The 20,434-nt window shown below is 43.7% G+C and overlaps 1 protein-coding gene across 5 annotated transcripts in view; it reads left to right on the top strand.

The window, feature by feature from the left end:
• Nucleotides 1-2,804: 2,804 nt before the first annotated feature.
• Nucleotides 2,805-20,434, top strand: part of chd5 (chromodomain helicase DNA binding protein 5) — a 46,729-nt gene continuing 29,099 nt past the window's right edge. For 3 of the 5 annotated variants that reach the window (XM_015336973.2, XM_015336972.2, XM_015336976.2), the window contains exons 1-5: nucleotides 2,805-3,512; nucleotides 12,698-12,849; nucleotides 17,764-17,952; nucleotides 18,601-18,719; nucleotides 19,729-19,970. In XM_015336973.2, the coding sequence (XP_015192459.1) occupies nucleotides 3,446-3,512; nucleotides 12,698-12,849; nucleotides 17,764-17,952; nucleotides 18,601-18,719; nucleotides 19,729-19,970 (769 nt within the window). In that variant the 5' untranslated portion in view covers nucleotides 2,805-3,445. The remainder of the gene's footprint in view (nucleotides 3,513-12,697; nucleotides 12,850-17,763; nucleotides 17,953-18,600; nucleotides 18,720-19,728; nucleotides 19,971-20,434) is intronic. The other 2 variants (XM_015336974.2, XM_006642050.3) reach the window with 1 other exon arrangement.

Here is a 20,434-nt window from a genome sequence, read left to right as displayed (position 1 = left end):
CTGATCTGTCCTCTGTTTGCTTTGAATGAAGGAGCTTCTAAAAAAAGAAATAATCTCTTACCGATGTGGGTTTTTCAGCTTTGAACTGAAAACTGCTTGTGCTTGTTGGTTTTAAATGGCCATCGGTCCTTGTGGTGCTGATTGCTGTAGGAGAGATGGATCATCGTAGGATCCCAAGATTTATTTAAACGAGTGTTATCAGGTTTAAAAGCGACAAAAACCTTGGGTGTTCTTAAGAATGCTCGCCGTCTTAACACAATCATTAAGGTTTACTTGCATTAAAGTTGAAAAGCACCATTTTGGTTCGCTAGCAGAGGGTTGCAGCTTTTACCAGAAAAAGAATTCTAGTCCAATAAAGTGGTGTGTTCAGACAGCTATCCAAGCCTTGAGGCCGATAAAAACTAATGATGGACATGACATAATGTGTGCAGTGCTTTGGATGGTTTTGGTGTGAAGATCACTCATTCGTACAGTGAGCAAGTGATTGGATGGTGAAGCAGTGATGTGTTGTGAGCTTGAAGTGGACATACCTGGATGATACTGATATTTTTAAATGGTATTCTAAGTTTTGCAATGCTCAGGAGAAACTCATTTTTACCTATATGCAGGTGTGAAACCGGCAGTAAACCCTGAAATTGAAATCGGTGTAGTAAGCGACAGCACAAGATTCTTTTCTGGGAAAGCGGATATTGTGCTTTGCTTGACAGGGCTCTCTCCAGCCTGGGGGCCCGCTCGCTACAAATACACCGGGTATCTAAAGGAACTGGTCAGGAGAATTGCATCCTTTTTGTGGCTGGTGCACTGACATTTTATTGAACAGACAAGAGTCGTTAATTATGCCGGTTAATCATTTCGAAAGGAGCTCATATTGAGGGTGGCTGCCATTGGAATCAGTGCAACCTGTGACAGGTGAGAAAGCCGTCTTGAACAATTTTGTCCCGTTCCTTTGTAGAGCTTGAACGTGCATGTGACCGTTTACTCCGATCTTAAAATGGCTTGTCCCTGAAGTCTGGTGAGGAAGGGTGTCCATGGCATGATATTGTCTTGCAAAAACAACGTGTTAAAGGTATTGCATCAGAGAGTGTTGTCCTGCTGTAAAAGTCATGTCAGGATGAGCTTGCAGGAAGGACAGCAACTGACCAGTGGGAGTTGTCAAGCTGCCATCAATCACTACCAGTGGTGTTCTCTAGGAGATAGCCAGTCCTGTCGAGACCATTGCAATCAGGGTCATCTTCTTTATCCTGGATTCATTGATGAAGTGGACATTGACCTATTGCCAATGGTAGTTGGGCTGGCTTTGTCCAGCCTTAATCCCTCATGACTGACTGTGATACATTCCAATGACTGTTGCATAAGCAAGGCACTGGCAATGTTGTGATTTCACCTGTTGAATGTCACATCTGGTCAAAACCAAAGAGAAACAGAATTGAACCAATATGCATGTTATCTGAACCATGTAATGTGGGTATATTTAATCAGTGTGATACCAAAAACATTGAATCAATGTCTAAGCTCTGTGCTTTATTTTTCCTAAAAATGCACATGCATGAACAGTAATGAGTTTCTTCTGGTGTCCTTAAGAGGGGAAAAGGGAACAGCAGAACGTCACTGCACTGGAGCTGCTGTTCTGGAGCCAGTCCAACTCGAGTTCAAAGCTGCCCCTTCAGTGTCACTCCTGCACTTTGAAGAGGACTTGACAACCTACACAAAATAATCACTTTTCAATGTGTTCTCAAGCGCATAATCCTTTCATTTGGTGGTTTTCTCATGGGAAGAAAAAGAAAGCCCATCATACTGGTTTGGTGCAGGTTGTGGTAACTACAAAATGTATGGTTTCTGTGGGGTGGGCTGTCTTTCTACAGTGTTTGGGGTTGGGGGATATTTTAACCTTATGATCCCACTAGAAAAAGAGTCAGTTTCCACCTGGAATGATGACCCCTCCAGCATTTTGAAATATATCAGGAAGTTTGTACTGTTGAAGCCTGGTTTGTGGCTTAAATTCAAACTAAAGCAAGTACTGTAACTCAACCCGTCATCTTTTCTCAATAACGTCGCAGCCACTTTCTAAACTCATCGAACATGATGAACTTGTGTCCTTATACGACACATATATACGACATAAGCCCCTTGATTTTTTTCTCTTTCTTATATGTAATACCTCGCCACAGTCTTTTCACAAAGAGGCGGTGTGGTAAAGAGTTCCACCGGTGGCCTTGAGATCTGAAGGTGTGGACGCCGCTCGGAGCTGGACTGTGAAAGTAGCCCGCAGGCGAGACCGGTCAAGTCAGATGGGTGAACGAGCTAGTGTCGACAGAAGAGCGAAAACCGAGCTAGAAAATAACTCAATCGCATTAAAAAATATATATATTTTTGAAACTTTTTGTATGCTTTCCAGCGACCAAAGAGTTAAATCAGTTTAGCGAGCTACACCTCGAATCTTGAAGAAATAAGTGACATTCATATATTTTAGATCATTTTATTTCCGTCAGTTCGGGGTTTTTTTTTTGTATGGGAGCAAGGTGAGACGTTGGTTTTCTAAAAAGGTCTTCAAACGTGTCCAGACATTGATAGCCAATAAAGTCCGTTATTTTGTAGCTCGCAATACAATGTTCAATTCGCTCGGTACCGTCCTATGCTTTGCGCGTCCTGGTTGGCAATTTATAAATCGCCTTTTCACTAATTAAGCTAAATGGCAACGCTCTTGACTTCGTGGGAGAAGTTGTCAACCAAGGAGAAACGATACTGGATCGTTACTTGGCGCTCACTAAGTAGACAATTTATTCTTGTCTCCAAAACCATTATCCATTTTCCATTGTTCCGACGCGCATTTTAATTCATTTTGCAATCCACGCCAGCATTTGATGATGGAAATATGTAGCTGCGAGATTAATTATCTGAAGGGACTTGATTTTTTTTTTTTCAAGTTTGTTTCCTCTTTATCCTGGTGTAACCCCCTTCAGGCGGTGCGCGCTGTGAATAAAGATCGGAGCGACGGCCACAGAAAGGGAGAGGGAATTTGTGGTGTTCTTGCCATTTTCAGCACCAGCCGAGCGACTAGTCGAAAATCTGGTAACCAGGGGGGGCATGACTAGTAACTAGTTCTGTTCAAAATTATGGGATGGATCGCCATGGCAACAGACCAGACGTCACAATCTGAGCATGTGTGTTCCATTTTTGTCTTTTTTTATTTTCAGACTGGAGGATTTGGACTGAGGAGAGAGAGAGGGAGATAGAAAAGGGAAAGAGGATTTTTTTTTCTCCTTAAAAAAAAAAGCGAGGGCAGCCATCTTTCTTAAAACACCATTTGTGTGCAATTTTAATTTTGTGCGGACGGTTTTTTTTTTTTAAAAAAAAAGACTGGCATTCCGAGGGTTAAGTTTCTATACTTTATTCTACAGAGGGAGTGGAATTTTCTTTTTATTGAAGGATAGCGTATGCGATAAAGATGCCAGGGTCGCTAAGCAATGAAGACGAGGGACAAGACGATATGGATTTTGAGGACGAAATGCCAGGTGAGAGAGGAGGGAAGGAGGGGGTGGCATCTTTCTCTCGGCTATGTACTATCATCGCCAATTGAATGCGGGAGGAAAAGGGCTTGCCCTGCGTTATTGTAGACTTAAGAAAGCGAAAAACCGGAGGGAGGAGGGGTGACAGTACACGCCTGGCGCTTAGTCCAAATTACAAGCACGCGTGACCCCAAAGTGTGTACAGTACTGTATTATTATTTCAGCGCCTTTGCAGTAACTGTGGCGCTTAATGAGCTTAACCAGCGTAACGGTCTTTTATTTTAAAATGGAAATGGGAAAAGCCGGTTTCTGAAACCGTGGACTGTTGAGGCGGTGCTATTACAGCTGGGTTTTCTGTTTGAAGTTGTGGAAGGGGTCGGTTTCCTACAGGCAGAAGGGTGCATTTTTTTATATAAAAATGCCTGTTGTTTCTTGAACTCCATTTTTTTTTTACAGTGACTGAGCACTGGACACATTGTGCTGAAGTGCGTTGTATGCAAATATAATGTGCACTGACATGTGGCGTTAGATCTTACAATTATCAGCAGAACATTGATACATAATGTTAATGTTAAACATAAGGGAATGTATGTGTTCTGCGTATTGAATGGCATAAAACAGGATTGTTGTATAGAAGTTAAAGCTTTTTATATGACGACTGCGACTATAAATGCTATGATTTGTTATGCCTCTTCTTATCCAGTACTGTATAAAGTTGTTCTGTTTAGTGAACCTAAACTAGAAAATATATGTTTGGGGAGATCCTACTGGAAGGATGCATGGATTCAGGACAGTCCTGGCTACAGTTACTTCAGGTATTTTAAAAGCCAAGACTTACCCTGGAATACGTTTCTGTCTTCACTTATTAGGCAAGTGGTTATTTCTGTATCCTGTGACAAAAATATTATGTGGAATCAAACGAATTAAGATCCCATGAAAACACGTGATAAATTGATATAAAAAATCCCTTTTGATGAATGTGGATTTAAAACCGTCTTAAAAGATTTAAGGTGGTGCATATCTGCTTACTTAATATTATTTATATCGTGCAATTACCGATGACAGTTGAAGAGCGCTTTTTTTCCTCTTAAGCACTAGGGAGACCGACTTGTCGGTCGCGGGCATCAGTTCTTTACTTATTGACTGTAGTCACGTGTGACCTGGACAAAGCAGGAACCTGTCCGCCCCACTCCGTCCGGCGCTTGGATGATGCTGAGAGGGTCTCACCATGACTCGATTGGGAAGCCGTCCAGCTACAAATCAGCTCGAAGTTTAGAGGAGCTGTGTCTCCAGGCTGATTCGCAGGGCGATCCATCTGTTTAAACGGCTGGAGCTCGGTGACCTGTCTTTTCAAGGCCTGGAACCCTGTCAGTGCTTCACGGCGTTTGGTGTACAGTACTAACTTGAGTGGGGGGGGGTGTGCGGGTTGTTGCGTTGGCGGATTCCTCACTCCTCCCTTTTGAAACTGTAGTAGGAGGAGGAAACAAATGTCCGAGACTGCCAGGAAGGTGACTTTGGTTGCATTTTTGTTTTGGTGTTCTTTGTCGAGAGGTTTTGAAAGGTACATCATTTACCTCGCCGCGGCTGCGGCGCAGACCTCACAGTAAGTCTTATTGTGATGAAACGCACATGTCACAGGGCTGTAATCCATTCGCCGCAGCTCGATGGAGTTGTGAAGCACTATACATCACAGCTTTACATTTTGCATGGTAATGGTGACACCCGATGCTACGGCTGACAAGAAGACGTAGACCTGGGGTCTAGGCAGGGCAAGACCTATGAAGAGCACATTGTAATAGTTCATGTGTAAAGTCATGTCACTCGCCTCTGTCTTCATAGTGCAGATAATTAAAAATAAAGCTCCGTTATTCTTCGAAGTGCTTAATTGCCTTGTAGATCCATTGCAAGGATTTGTTGCCTTATGCTTCTGTCCACAATACAGAATTGAAGAGCCAGGTGCTCTTGTAATGAAACGACGCTGCAAATGCGGAAATAAGAAAGAGATGGTTTTAAAAAAATAAATCACATTGGCTTCCCACAGGGTTTAATTTGCTGCGGCTTTTAAGTTGATTGATAGTTGGATTTAATTGATATTGTGCCATTCGTTATGTACGGCATGTTTCAGTTAATTGTGGTCAAAGGGGCTTACAAAATCAAACTTCAGCTGCACTTGGTGGTATTTTCTATGGTGAAGGGTAAAATCACTTACCGTCTTTTTCTCTAGCCGCAGAGTCCTGCTGGACACTCAGGGGTTATCCGAATCACAGATCCCCGTGGTCTCCTACCCTCCTGGGCAAACTTCACTGAATATGGATTCCAAGGCACAATCTCTAGATCACTCTTATGTCTTTATTTTGAAATTTTACTTTGGTCCTGAACAGAAAATATTGCTAGCAGGATTGAAGAAGGTCTTAGTATTTAACCACCTAACCCTGCCTTGTTCAGAAATACGTTTTGGGATTTCCAATTACAACTCCATGGAGTTCTGTTCAGGCGATCTAGAGCTTTGCATTGCAATTTGATCCATTACAAGTTGGACTTCTTTCAGGTTTTGCTTGGACAGGACAGCACCAGGTGCTGAATGCTCTCAGGGTTGGTATTGTTTTCTGAGTGTGTTCAGCATAAAAAAGACATAAAATAAAAGTAATCGGCTTAAAACAGGCACGTCCCTTTTGGCATCACTATCACAATGTGTTAGCAGAGCCCTGTAGCTTGTTACAGGTATGTCTGAAATGGATCCTACATCTGCAATGGGAGTCTTATCGTTTTCCTCTCTGTTCTATGCCTGGGATCCTTTACAATACCTTGTTTCTAAGGGAGGACAGGGATGGCGAATTACTTCAACAGCTACAGTAAGTTTATACTCTCAGGGAGAAGAATGTGAATTGGCAGCCAAACGCAGTTCACAACTTCTACAGATCTGACCTTATCTGCCCTGCCTTGTCAAAGTGTGGTGCATTACTGGAGATCTGAGATCTGTAGGGCTGCTTTTTATTTTATAGATCTCATCTATTCGATTTTCTTCTTTCCATTTTGAGTCATTGTTGAGCAGGGCCCAGAGTGTCAGGCCACATCACCCCTTAGCCAAGATTATTAATCTCTTTAGCAAAGGTATTGCTCTGCCACCTGAGTAGCCTTGCCTGTGCTGGGGAGCAGGCGGTGCTGTGATGAAGTGCTTTATGGGGGTGGTGGAGGGTGCTTTTTTATACCATCATGTCAGCTCTGTCAATCCAATCAATAGAATCATAGTTTTTTTTCCTCTCGCCTGCTCTCTGCCTTTGCAGAATTAATAGTGGATTAGAAGCAAGGAAGGAATCCAAACGGTATCGATCTTATTTTCCCCTTCTTATTCCATTTCGTATTGTTTGCATCTAAAAAAGGAAGAGCAGTACAGTGCAGGAAAAGTGGCAGAGGAGGCATTGCACCAATACAGTGAATTGAGGGGATAAAATGTGTACAGTTGATTTTTTTTCATATGAGTAAGATTGGTGTGGTTTAGACTGTAGGCCTACTATAACAAAATATTTTTTTTTCCTGCAATTGTGACCTCACAATTTTTTATAATTTTTTCTTGTTTCTATAAACTGCTATTCAGGTTATTTAGATAGTTCTGCTGTCCCCAAAGGACTAGTTACACCCTTCCTTGCACAGTGACATTATTTTGTATTAAACTGTGGTGCCCACATACTGCAGTTGATGCAGTTGATCTGTGCAGTATGTAAGTGCTGCACTGGGGGTTCCATTTGCTTATAAATTGCCCTGCAATCTGCCTTATTACTTTTTAGGAACTCATTAAGATGACCCCTCTTCTGTTATGCACTGATGGGTTAATATTGAGTTTAAATATTTTCAGTGTTAACCATTGAAAGTCACGTAAAAGCTTTCATGGGAATGATTCATTTTTTATGTAGTAGTTCTAATTATCATGATTCTTTCTCAAGTAAAAAAAAAAAAACAGAAATAGGGCTGTGCAAAGACACTCAAGTGTGTTTGGTGAAAGATCCCCATTTAGCAGGAGTCTTGTCATTAGACGCTGTCTTTATTTTCTTCTTAAAGACAATTAGTAAGTGTCTTACCTGATCTAAGAGGCCAACACACTGAAAATGATGTAATCACAGCACGTATAAAGTCACTCCAGTGTTAAGGTCATTTAAAAATAATCATCATTTAATTTGTAGTCCAAGGTATAAAGTGCGTAATAACAACAGCAGAATTTCTTTCAAAAGTTACAGGCATTTTGTGTTGATAGCCAGAATTATAAGATATATGAACTTGGAAAGGATCTTCCTTTTTAAAAATCTTAACTTAATTTGAGGACTGTGCAGTTTTCCAGAATTTAAAATTGCAGAATTTAAACAGGTTTTCTCTGTCTGGAATGTGTCAAGGTTTGGTCATGAAAAGGCATCAGTTGGGGTTTCCATCTGCTTCTGGAAGGCGGAATGGATGCCAATGGCTGGATGAAGCCTATGAAGGAGATACCAGCATTTGTCCCAGTAGTGTAATTCTGTTTCAGTCTGTTGCTTGGGATATTGTAAAACTCAAGGAAGTGTATTTAATGAGTATAAACTTTCTCCAAATATTGTACGTTGGCAGTATTGAGCTCTGGAAAACAATTCTGTGTCCTAGGCCCAGTTGCCCTGTTATTAAGAATTTCAAATCTATCTGTTAGGGGCAATTAGTATTTCAGAAATAATTAAACTAATGAATGCAGATCACCGCAACACTAGAACAGTGTATTTTTTAAACTGCAGTGATTTGCACCTGTCACTTTTACAACATACTATACTCTATGTTGAGGTCAGTTTGGCATCTATATAATGTTTTCAGTCAACAGATGATCAGTATAAGGCCTCAGTAAAGCCTGTTCGATCATCAGAAATCAGAGGCATTTGTCAGTATGGAACACGATACCAAGGTAAAACAGAATATGATATGAGCCATGCCCTTGGATTAGGAAATAGCTGGATCTTACCAGACTGACATGCCAGGGACTCGATCCTCTGCTCCTGGGGGTTTCAGGAAAGCCTTTCACAAAAGGTGGAGACGCTGGGGCCAAACAAAGATTGTGCACTTATAGAACTGAATCGGTTTACAAAACTGCCACGAACTGAGCTGACAGAGGTTACTGGAGGTGTTCCTCCAAACAAATGGTAATAGACTGAAGTCCTACCACATCTCTAGGCGAGACTGGAGTGCACAGAGGTCGTCTAGTGCCCTGGAGGGATTCTGAGTTTAGCTAAGAGGGTGAGACGCCAATGAGCCAGGCCAGGCTCAGAGCGCACACAGCTGTACTGGAGACTCCCAGGACGGAGCAGTGATAGTCTACACACATGCTGTTCACTGAGCTGCGCTGTGAACAAGTGAGCTGGCAAACAAGCAGGCCTATCTGTGTCAGGTGTTCTTGCGACCCGGCCTCTCTGTTCATCCATCTCAGCGACTGAATCAAACACATTCTGTTTCAGGGCTTGTGTGTGACAGTCTGCGCTCTGCCTTCTTTACTTTTTCCTGGTGTAATTCTTTCAAAACCAAGTAGAACACTGTTGATCAGCAAAACGGTTGAGCACAGCGCTGTTGAAAACATTGTGAACTGCTGTGATTAGCTCAAAACTCAAAAGGCAATGCTTTTCCAAGTTTTCGATTTCCATAAAAGGCCTTTTTTTTTTCTTTTGAATGTCAATTTTTGGAAGACCCGATGTTGTATAAATCTTTCGCTTTTGTGAAAGAAATCCCCCTTTGCTTGGCTGTGGACATATTTTGGGGGGGATCTCCGCTGTGACAGCAGACACCTCTCCAGGCATGAGCACGCTGTGGTATCCACTTGCTCTGGGGACAGGCAGAGTCTTTGAAAAAACAACCTGAAGGCAGGGCAGCCTCAGTGAAAGGCACATCCTGAAGATCCAGCCCTTTTACATTAGTGGTCAGGGCACCATTAACTTGATATTTCCTTACGGAGCCTGCCAGGAGGCTAATGCATTTTCCCGTAAACTCTGAGTATCTTAAAAGGGAATGTGCAATGAATCTAGTGTCTAACAGAGTGCAGGAGTCACTGAGCCCTTGCAGGAAGGTCAGAGCTTTGCTGCTGTCTGTTGCCACACACTGGCACAGGCCCCTGCCTGGACTGTGTTTCCACTCCAGAAGGCTGCTGGCCAGGATTGGATGCTGGCAGTGGCTCAGATGTTCTCTGGGTACCTGGCACTCTAGGCTCCGCGGGGACAAGTCATTACATCTGCTAGGTATCACAAATCAATTGCAAAAGGAAAAACAAAATCTGGACTTTTCTTTTTTTTCCAAGCCCTGAAAGCAACAATGATAATCAGAAAAAAACAGTTGTTTTCCCCATTGTCAGAGTGTTCCAATCCTTTCCTTGCCAGAGCAGCTGGGGCAAAAAACATCACTGCCATTTTAAAATGAGCAGCTTTGGTGTTTAATACGAGCAACAGCTTTTCAGATTTCTCTAAAATACCAAAAGAAATTGAAGTCGTGCAGCGTATGGCTCATTCGGCTGATGGTGTGCATGTGAGTACATCATCCTTCATTAATTTGATGATTGATTGTGGATTGTGAACATTGAACCTGTGGAAGAGACTTCAAGAATGTAGGTCAATGTTGAGGTGTGCACGAGTCAGGTATGAAACAGACACTGTGGTGCCAGATAGTGTGGTATTGAGCATCACACAGGTAATGAGCATGCTGCATAGGCAGAAGAGTTTTTTAACACCCTGAGAGCAGATTCTGGGTGCCTGGGTGGGTGCGTCTTTCAGTCAAGTAAGAAATCTGTCTTTAATGCTAGCTGGTGGTCATGAGGGTACCTTAAGCATTGCATCTGAGTGGTTACCTGGCCTACATGTAAAAAGAATACCACACAGTCGCTCTATGACATTTTAAAGGTAGCTTTATTAACAGAACTGCAGTGAATTTGTGCTTTTTTGGTCTGTTGCTGGTTTTTGTTTTAAGTACATCTGTCTTCCTAAAAATGTAAAGAGCCTCACCCATGACTTCAAAGACTTAGAAAACGTGCTGAGAGCTGAAATGAACTTTGTGAGAATACACATGAACAGTATTGATTCTTTGCGTAGAACTTTAATTGATTGTAAATTGAATTTTAGTAGAAGGGCTATTGAACACTTATTTATACAACTTAAGCGTTACCAAAAAAACAACCTACAATGTCTGAATTTATCAATTATAATATGGAGCTTTATTTACTTCAAAAGTTCAAGGGAATTTCGGATGAATTTCTGGAGTGGCAGAAAAGTCTTGCGTCCATGCATGTCTCTTCCCAGCCTGGCTAAATGAAGGTTAAGTGGAATGTGAGGATGGATTCCACAGCAAGAGGGGAACTCTCAGCTCCTGTGGTGCAGGGTGTTGCAGAGGCGGTAGTTAGCAGATTGACTTTAATAATCATCGTGCATATTTCATGTCTCCTGTCTGCACTGTAAATTAGTAATAAGAACGTTTTTTTTTCCTTGGTGATTCACAGTCAAGTATATATCTTCCCAGCGCCCGGCATTGGCTTCATTGAAGTCTGTAGTCTGCATGCAGGCTCTCTGCCTTTGAGGGAAGTCTGCTTCTGTCTCGTCTGTAGTGCCCTTGTGCCAGCGAGCGACAATCCCACTTGCACTCCAGTCTGACTGCCACTGAGGGTTCCCACTACACCGAGTCATTTCATCCTCATTTGTCAGGGTACTTAACATAACATTGCACAGGAAGGCTCCTGAAAAATAGCAGTTGTGGGGCCATTTTTTTTGGTAAATTTCTTCTCAAGCCCATCTATCTGTCTTCCTTCCTAGCAATTTTTTTTTCTGGTACGAGCGCACAGACGTTTTATTGCACGGACAAGACAGGTAAATTCGTTGTACTGATTAACATCTGTCATCAAGTGCGCTGATCAATAGGGGCGCCCCCGTGAAAGTCACAAGGGAGTCGCACGTGTGGACACAATTAGAATACAGCTCTGTGTACTGTATATCTGTGACACATGCTTTGTGCAAGGGTACAGATGGTGTCTTGTGGGATTCTTCCCTCTTCTTCTTGTAGACTGTTCAGGGGTTTCTGAGCTCTAGATGCCTCATGTACGTCCAGTTTACCCTGCAAATGTCCAGTGGGGCACAAGTCCGGTGAGTAGGGCATTCATGGCGTAAATGTCCTATTCTCCCATTGCACTTAACCCTTTTTAACATGAGCAGCATGTGAATGTGTGCTGTCCTGGCTTAATGTCATGTGTGCATAACCTTGCACAAAGGGCAGTGAGGCCGCAGGACCGGTTCAATGTAGCGCCGTGAAGTCAGGCTGCCATCACTCCTGCAGATTTCTGTAGCGACTAGTCACTTCTGCCAAGACCATTACATACTCGGACCATCAGTGTTGCTGAGTTGCTGTGATTAGCTGTAATGACTTGCCAGGTTAGAAATTACTAGCTGTGAAAACCCCAGAGGGGGAATTGAAGTGCACTGATTCAGTCCAGCCTCCAACAAACTGTGCTGACGGTATAAAAGGAGTTATTTTCTTGATAAGAAGGGCAAATTGGTTCCATTAGGTTTTTACTTCTTTTATTTCTTAAGCAATATTTTTTTATTTTTCTTTCACTTGGCTTGACACTCAGCAAGTTAAATCACTTCATCGCCTGTACCTAATTAACTATCACTAATGAGGTGATTCAGTGTTTATCCTGGCAGTAAATGTTTGTCAAGAATGTCATGACCAGTCATGAGTGATCAATTATTCAAATGGGGCCAAAATATTTAATCAATATCTAAAATTAGTATGCATTGTTTTTCTAAAACCATGGAGATATAATTACGTACCTGAACTTTAGAAAGATGTAAATATTTGTAACAATTTGTATCCGGGTCACAAGGATGGTGATAATTGTAAAAGTGCAGTTAAAGAAGATGAGTAGTCACTTTTTTCACTCTTCAAGATGAGAAGAAATCAGACAGATGGAATAGTAGAACCTCAAACAGAAAAGCACTGAATGCAAACAGGTAACGACATGAGTGATGTAGGTTTTCCTGTTGTGTGTTGTGATGCTATATGCGATATCTCTCGTGTAAAAGTCATCAGTCTTGTATAATGAAGAGATCTCTGTAGGTTTGGATCCTTCAGTCATCTGCTGTTCCAGTGGAGTGTTTTGTGCAGGAATCGTTTCAACAAGGCTGTGCGGTTGAGCCGTGTCCTGTCTCTGTCTTCAGAGGAAGAGGAGGAGGAGGAGGCTGAACCCATGGCGCTGGGATCTCTAGAGAGGTTCTTCTCCGAGGAGGACTCCGTCAAACAGCACAAGAAGAAGAAACCTCGCAAGCCGAAGGAGGGCAAGACCCCCAAAGTGAAGAAGAGGAAGAAGGAGGTTAGACCACTGCCTTCCCCTTTGCAGCAGAACTAATAGTATAGCAATGCTCTCGCTGTCTCGGGTTCATCTGTCAGGGTGGTGTGCAGAAATCTCATGTTTAGCTTTCTTGAGCACACAAGCCAATAAAAGTCTGGAAATTCACAGGGGGAATGGACTTACAGTATGTGCAACATAGGACTAGAAATAAGAATTTGAATCTGTCTTAATGTTTTTTATGTAAGTACATTTTGCATGACCTACAGGGAAAAAAATGATCATATTTAAAAATTCTGCATTAGGGAATTCATACTGTGAACGGCATGCAATCACATCCATTCACACCACGTACTGGGTGGTTCTCTTGAACTTGATCTTCTTGCAGGTGCGATTTTCAGGGGAGGGAAAATTTTCAGTGTTTGTGCTAATGGATCAATTAGCATAACAGGCATGAAGAAAGATCTTGAAACATTTGCGTTGTCAACTTCTCAGTTACAAACAGGGAAATGATGCCAAGGACAGTAAAAATCTGTGACTGCAGCAACAGCTTTGGTAGACGAAGACTGCACAAATGACAGCTTCTGAATCATTTCAGCAGCCGGTGTGTAGCGTGCCTCCCAGAGTCAGGCACAGACCTGGTGGCTGTGGGGTGGAAGGGGGAGCCCTCTGTATCTCAGGCAGACCCCCACCTAGATACGGAGACCACCCTCAGTGCAAGCCGATCCCCATGCTCTCTTATGTATTCTAGAGTTGTGTGGGATTTCAGTCTGATACCTTCTGTTTGAACTTGCCTTTTCAGTAAACCCTGAACAACTCTCTTCTGCCGAGCTGTGTTCATTAGCAGCTTTTTCAAAGCGATTCTGTAGAAAAGCAAAACTGAAGCGGTGCTTTGCATTGAGCTGGGGTGGAGCTGATCCAGCATCCTGAGCCTGCACCTTAAAATCTACCTATGAGCTGCCTTATCTGCGTGTGAGATACACAGAATCTTGTAATTGAGGCATTTCTGAACAAAGGAAAACTCCAGATCCACACAGCTTTGCATTTGATTCTCACAATAACTTCATTAGGGGACTTGATCCTGGGGCTTTTTTTGCGGAGACTTTAATAAGCTTTTAAACATGAATGCTGCTACGGATGATTTACACAAAATGTGTAAATGAAGGGTGCAATAGTGGCATGGCTGGCCGTGTAGCTGTCTCGCATCCATCTGTGTGGCATTGTTTTTGCATGTTCTGTCCGTGTTTGCTTGGATTTTCTCCAGTTGTTCTGATTTCCTCTGATATTCCAGAAACATGCAGACTGTGTTAATTGGTGCCTCTCAGTTGTCTGTCTGTGTGTGCCCTGCAATTGATTGGCATCCTATCCAGGGTATATCCCAGCCTAACATCTATGGGATGAAGCAACTCTGAATAATGGAGTCATAAATTAGGCTTTACACATTACCTCATCTGATATTGTTGCTTAATCACTGTCCGCAGCAAATAGATCATCCTAATCATCTGCTTCTATGGGCTGTGGTGGTTTGGAACAAGCAGCCAGACATGTTGTTGGGTAGGTATAATGCACTAGTAAGATTTAGAAAAACCTGAAGTGTGTCACAGACAGTAAGTACGGTTGACCTCAGCGCACAGATCTGTCTCTTGAACCCTGAGGTTGAGATGCCCTTTCCACCACTAGGCTGGTAAATTCCCAGGTTGGCTCTGGCTGCTCATTCAGTGGGCTGGGATGTGCCAGCTTTCTGTTGCAGTCCAGTCCGTCCGTAGGATGTGTCCTCCTTCTCTTTTTCTGACAGCCCAGAGGAAGCAGGTAGAGTCTTGGGCACCACACTGTGGTTATGAAGACATTAGCTCTTTACCTGCAGACTGTAGGAAAAAGTGGAACATTTTACATTTTAATCCTGAGTTGGGTTTGGACCTCAATGGGAAAGATGATGATTAATGTGAATATTTTTGGCATTGCGGTATGGAGGATTTAGGCAGAAGTTTTACTTCCTCTGATCATTATACAGTGCTAACAGGTTAGGCTGTCTAGAAAAAAGCCAGCAGTAACAACAATCTGATTGAGAGCATGAGCCATTTTGTTTAACAACATGAATATGAATTCCTGCTCAGGGACTATCAGCTTATTAATAATGCACTCCAGAGTGGCAGAAACCTTGAAAAGACTCTATGAAACAAACATCAATGCATCTAATTATTTTGCATTCAAGTAAATTGATATTTCTGAAATTGTTATTTGGAGGAAGCTGTTTTAGGAAGTTTTCCACAACTTTAAAATCTGAGAAGTTGTTTTGATTGGAAATGCTTTCTAATTGTTTAATGTGTTTTTATCTCACTCTGATGATGAAATGAAATGGAAATAGTTGCTGCCAAACTAAAATCTCAGTTGACTCAAAAGGCATTGCACTTCTTTTCTTTTTGTTAGAGAAAACGTACATAGAACTTTCCACTGCTACCAAATTTGCTCTGACTTCCACTCCACTGGTGAGGAATGGAAGGCAGATGAGGCCTCTGATCAGTGACGCTCGCTGCAGCACAGGGAAGCCCTTGATCCTGTATGGAGTCCCCCAGCTGCTGTAGCTCTGTTCCCTCGGTTTCTCACCCTCTGCCTGAGACAGGCTGCCCTGTGAAATGCAGATGGAAAACCCCCTCGTCTCCATGCGAGCGGGACACATCCACTCACTTCTCTCTGCACGCTGTCTCTGCTGCCTCCCGTTGTCAACAGTCCGTTTTCTACTCAAGGACCAGTCCTGGAAAGGTATTGTAGCTTCTAGGTGTTTATCGTTCAAGACCACGGCCCGTCCTCTGCTCTGTCACAGGTGGTGCCAGCGAGAGCACCAGCTCGTCCTACACGTGCCCAGACAGAGCTGACCTAGCTGGGGGACTGCTAGCGCTACCCAGACTGCCTGGACCATTTCTTTCACCTGGACTGGGTTTTTTTTTCTGTCCTCTCTCTTTGACTTCGTACTTCGAAATCCCTGGGTCTACATTTCAAAGTAGGAGCGCGGAGCAGGCAGCACGGAAGGTCACTGATTGGCTGCACGGACACCTCTGTGTCTTCTGCAGCCTCTCAGCCTCTACAGCTGCTGCTGTGAAAGGCCTGGCCCTGTAATCAGTTCTAGGGTTTGAAGTCTAGGGTTTAGTTAGGTCAATCAGCCTTTGCAGGCCCCCTCTCTCTTTTTGCTCAAGGGAACACCAGGGGTGTTGGTGAAATCCAAGCATGGGCAACCTCTTCAAAGCATTGCCCTGTCTGACTCATTGCCCATGGCATGGTGTGGAGTTGTAGGTGAGTCAGCCCTCCTCACCCTTTGATTGTAGCTGGCCTTGCTGACAACTGGTGTCCAGGGCAGAGGAGGGACCCTGCCATACACATGGGCACCCCATGCCCCTGTTTGAACCCACCTGGCGCATTGTGTTCTTCTTGACCCCAGTGGCTGCGATTTTTCCGCGAGCAAAGACTTCGATGTAATTGAAAAGCGAAAATGTAATTACCAAATCTTAATTGGTTATTACCGTTTGAATGTGATTAAGCATAGATGTGAGCAGCAACACAAGGGAATTTGAACATACGGGTTGCCCACATGCTCAGTGAAAATGTTTTATCCCGTCTCCATCTTATTTATGTGTGATACTGGGTGTGCTGAACAAAGGTGCAGCACAGAAGAAATCAAATTCAGCTTTTTAAAGCTGATCAATTCAAAAGGCCTGTCAAATAAACGGGCAGTTAGTGGCAGGTGAAATGTAAACCGTACTATACTGTTGTATGAAAACTGCTTGTGAATCCACTGTTTGCTTGCTGTGCTTACAGCACCCCCCGCCTCCCCTTCCTGCACCCCCCTGTCGTCCCCCCCAGGTTAGTAAATGAGAGTTGTCTAGACAGGCAGTAGTATACAGGCACTGCAACGATGAGCCGCCGCATAATAAGCTCGTTATGCAAACGTGTCTGATTGGGTGGTGCATGCTCATTGGCTGCCAGGAAGAAGTCCAGACACTGTACAGTTCAGTAACCATGGCAACGCAGATGGGCGGCTTGTTGGGTTGGTGCTTTGCTGCAACATTAGCTGCTGCACTGTCTGAGCAGATCAGCACAGCATCACAGCTGCACTGTACCAGCACAGCCTGCATAGGGCCCCCCCTTTTCCCACGCAGCACCCCGAGACTGGACACGGCACCCAAGCCACCCTGCTGCCCAGCTTTTTAAAGTGCAAAAAACATTCTTTTTAGTAACCGATTCCTTTTCTGTGTGTTTAAACACAATACAGAGATGTGTATTTTCATTTGCAAGTGTAGATGCTTGAATTGGCTGTTCGTTGGTGGGCTGCATTGCTGAGGGACTGCGTGCCCTGGTTTTGTGTTGCTAACAGCACAGTTGTCTGTAATTACAGAGAAAATATGGATGTGACTGTGTCATTGTTTCTCTGCCCTTGTCGACTGTACATCACTGCAAAACAGGGCTTTTATGAAACCGTTCGAGACAAAATAAAAAAGATAATAATGTCAAGTCAAAGTGTAAATTAGCAATGCAGAATTGCTCATGGTGTTTTATACTTGAAAAAATAAGTAATATTCACAGGTTTTTTTTCAGTATAGTATCTCTGTCTGGAATTTTGTTTGTTCAGGAACAGATGCTGTTTCTTGTTCCCTGAGTGCTGGAAAAATGACCTGATGTCTTCTTGCATGTGCGATCCTAAATTGCTAGATTTGTCCCTTTGAACTGCTGCAATTTCTTTTGGAAATGAGGCTAATAACTATGCTCTGGAGTAAAGAGATGTGATAATCATGTCATTAACGGCCCAGAGGCCTGGAGCCAGTACGGTCAGTCCCCCACAGCTCTGAGTGCAGACTGTCCATGCAGGGGCCGGGTGCCCTGGTTGGTCCTGATGGCCGTCCCTGTGCCGCTCTGTGCTTCCTCTCTGTGCGCCTCTGCGTTCTGCAGGGCGGGGGCAGTGACGCCGACGAGGCTTCGGAGCGCGAGGAAGGGCAGGCGGAGAAGTCGGAGAGCGAGGGCAGCGACTACTCGCCGGTCAAAAAGAAGAAGAAGAAGCCGAGGGAGAAGAAAGAGAAGAAAACCAAGCGCAGGAAGAAAGACGAGGAGGAGGATGAGGATGAAGACGTGAGTCTCAAGGTGAGACAGCGTCAGGAAGCCTGGAATTGGACAGGTGGGAAGGGTGGGGAAGGCAGCATTCCTCTAGAGCTTCCTCTTCTGTGTCAGCGGCTCTGTATGGGTGCTGGCGGTGATGTAAGTCCAGGTAAGAGTGTCCATCAAACGAAATTAAATTCTAATTAGTCCATTAAATTCTCCAAGGCCCCCTCTCTGCACCAGCTGCAGCAGAAATGTGTAAGGAGGCAAAATATGCCATCATCTAACGCTGGTGCTGTCTGATATTAAGGATTTGGGAGGGGAAGGCCCCCCTTACCCCCTTAGTGAACACTCTGGCCTTCATTCTGTCTGTGATCTCAGCGGACTGCCATATTGATCAGATTCAGGTTTGGGTGCAAAAATGTCATGGTGTATTTTGCGCAGAAAATTTGCGCTGCCTTTGTGACAATGTGATGTGCCGAACGGATTTTGTAGAAGACTAATTAGCAGAGCTCGATTGCTGTGGGTGTTCTCTGAGGCCGGGGAACTTTCTAGTTGCGTGAAGTGTTCTGCTTCTCCTCGTCAATGGGCTGGCTTTGTCGAGTCATGTGTTTAGACCAAATGAGGGTTCCTTGCATGTTGCTCTGATTTTTGCTTTTTGTACTTCCGCTAACCTCCCCCCATTTCACAAAGGAGCCCAAGTCTTCAGGACAACTGATGCAGGAGTGGGGTCTGGAAGATGTGGACTATGCCTTCTCAGAGGAGGATTATCGCACCCTGACCAACTACAAGGCCTTCAGCCAGTTTCTGAGGTGAGCTGGGAAGCAGCAGGGCTGGCTGTCCAAGGATACCCAGCCAGTTCTCCGTGTAAGTGTATGTTGCACAATACCATGGTAGGAATGATTAAGCATGCCAGTTGAATTCAGTGTTCTGCTGAAGATGACACTGGAAAACTGGTATTAAGAATACAGTTTGGAGTTGACAATATAATACATTAATATTTAGAATAAAAGAAGAAGATCCCACAAGACACATTTTGTCCTACATGGTCAGCTGGTAGAGATCGTTGGTTCCTAAACATTTCCTGGCGCAATCATGATTAATAATCAGTGTGATGTCAAAGTTAATAGTATAGTGAAAAACCATGATAGGGTATATTCTTTCACAGATAGGCAAGACATTTTAGTGCATGCCAGGAAATTATGATTCAGTTTTATGAGCTGTTATTGTTTTTTTAGGTTATCTGTCACAGCAGGCTTTGATCATATATTGCAAAATGCTAAACATCACCTAGAGAAAATTGTTAATTCAGCAATTATGCTTATAGGCTGTGATTTCCCAGTTCTCACACTGTATAGTGAGTGGTCTCATAGCCAGGCTGAGTCTGTTGCTGTTTATCAGTCTCATCTGGCTTAATCTTTTCCATCTGGGAGGCATTACAAATCTATTAAAATGAACAGTAGTCATGTTAGAAATGGTTTTAATCCTTTTGCGATGTAAATGGTTGTGTGCAACATTGAGTGCACTGTGCCTCCTGGCATGTAAGGGCTCTGTGTACTGTTTTTGTTTAAGTCCATACCATGATTCTCTCTCTGTCTGTTTTGCTTTTCTCCTGCCCCCTCACTCTCTTGCGTGCATGATCTTTCAATCATTCTGTGCTTCCTTCCCCCCAACCTCCCTCACTCTCGTTTACTCTTTCTTCCTTTTCTCTCTCTTTCTCTGCATCTTCTTCTCAATCTCTTCTGCTGTCCCCCTCCCCTCTGTGTGTTTCTACTCCTGTCGGTCCTTCCTCCCTCTCTCTTCCTCTCCCTGCTTGTTCAGGCCTCTCATTGCCAAGAAGAACCCTAAGATCCCCATGTCCAAGATGATGACTGTGTTGGGTGCCAAGTGGCGAGAGTTCAGTGCCAACAACCCTTTCAAGGGCACCTCGGCCGCCGCCGCTGCCGCCGCCGTGGCCGCAGCCGTGGAAACGGTGACTGTGGCCCCGCCGGTCTCGGTCAGCAGCATGCAGCAGCCCTCACAGCCTGGGCCAATCAGAAAAGCCAAAACAAAAGAAGGCAAAGGTGAGGAGTACCAATCAGAGGAGACCTTGCTGTCACGTTACAGATACCCTCTCTTTTTCTATTGGACTTTTCTGGCACTTTCGTTTTCTTTCAGCTTTATTTGAACTGCTTTTTAAGGATGATTTTAGAATTAAAAGCAGAATGTTAAAAAAACTGTATCAAACCAAATTCCTTGAATTTATTTCTGTGGCTCACATCTGGGACTGCATCAAGTATTTTTCAACTGGTCAGTTAGCAGCAAACCAAGGTTCAGTAAGCATTGGAGAAAGCTACTTAGTTTATCTCATACCAGTTATCTTATGACAGGAATGATAGGGTTTCTGGAACGACTACCCCATTGTGTTCAGGCCTTATTCTTTGCTGTAAACTCAGTGCTGTAAACTCCACAACATCGGTTTTACTGCTGAGCTGCTGGAAGGGCTTTCATTAGAAAGCCATGGGTTTAACACAGCAGTCCGTGCTTA

The sequence above is a fragment of the Lepisosteus oculatus genome, chromosome 25 (genome assembly GCF_040954835.1).
Source record: "Lepisosteus oculatus isolate fLepOcu1 chromosome 25, fLepOcu1.hap2, whole genome shotgun sequence".
NCBI lineage: Eukaryota > Metazoa > Chordata > Actinopteri > Semionotiformes > Lepisosteidae > Lepisosteus > Lepisosteus oculatus.
This window is presented reverse-complemented; position numbering and strand designations above follow the sequence as displayed.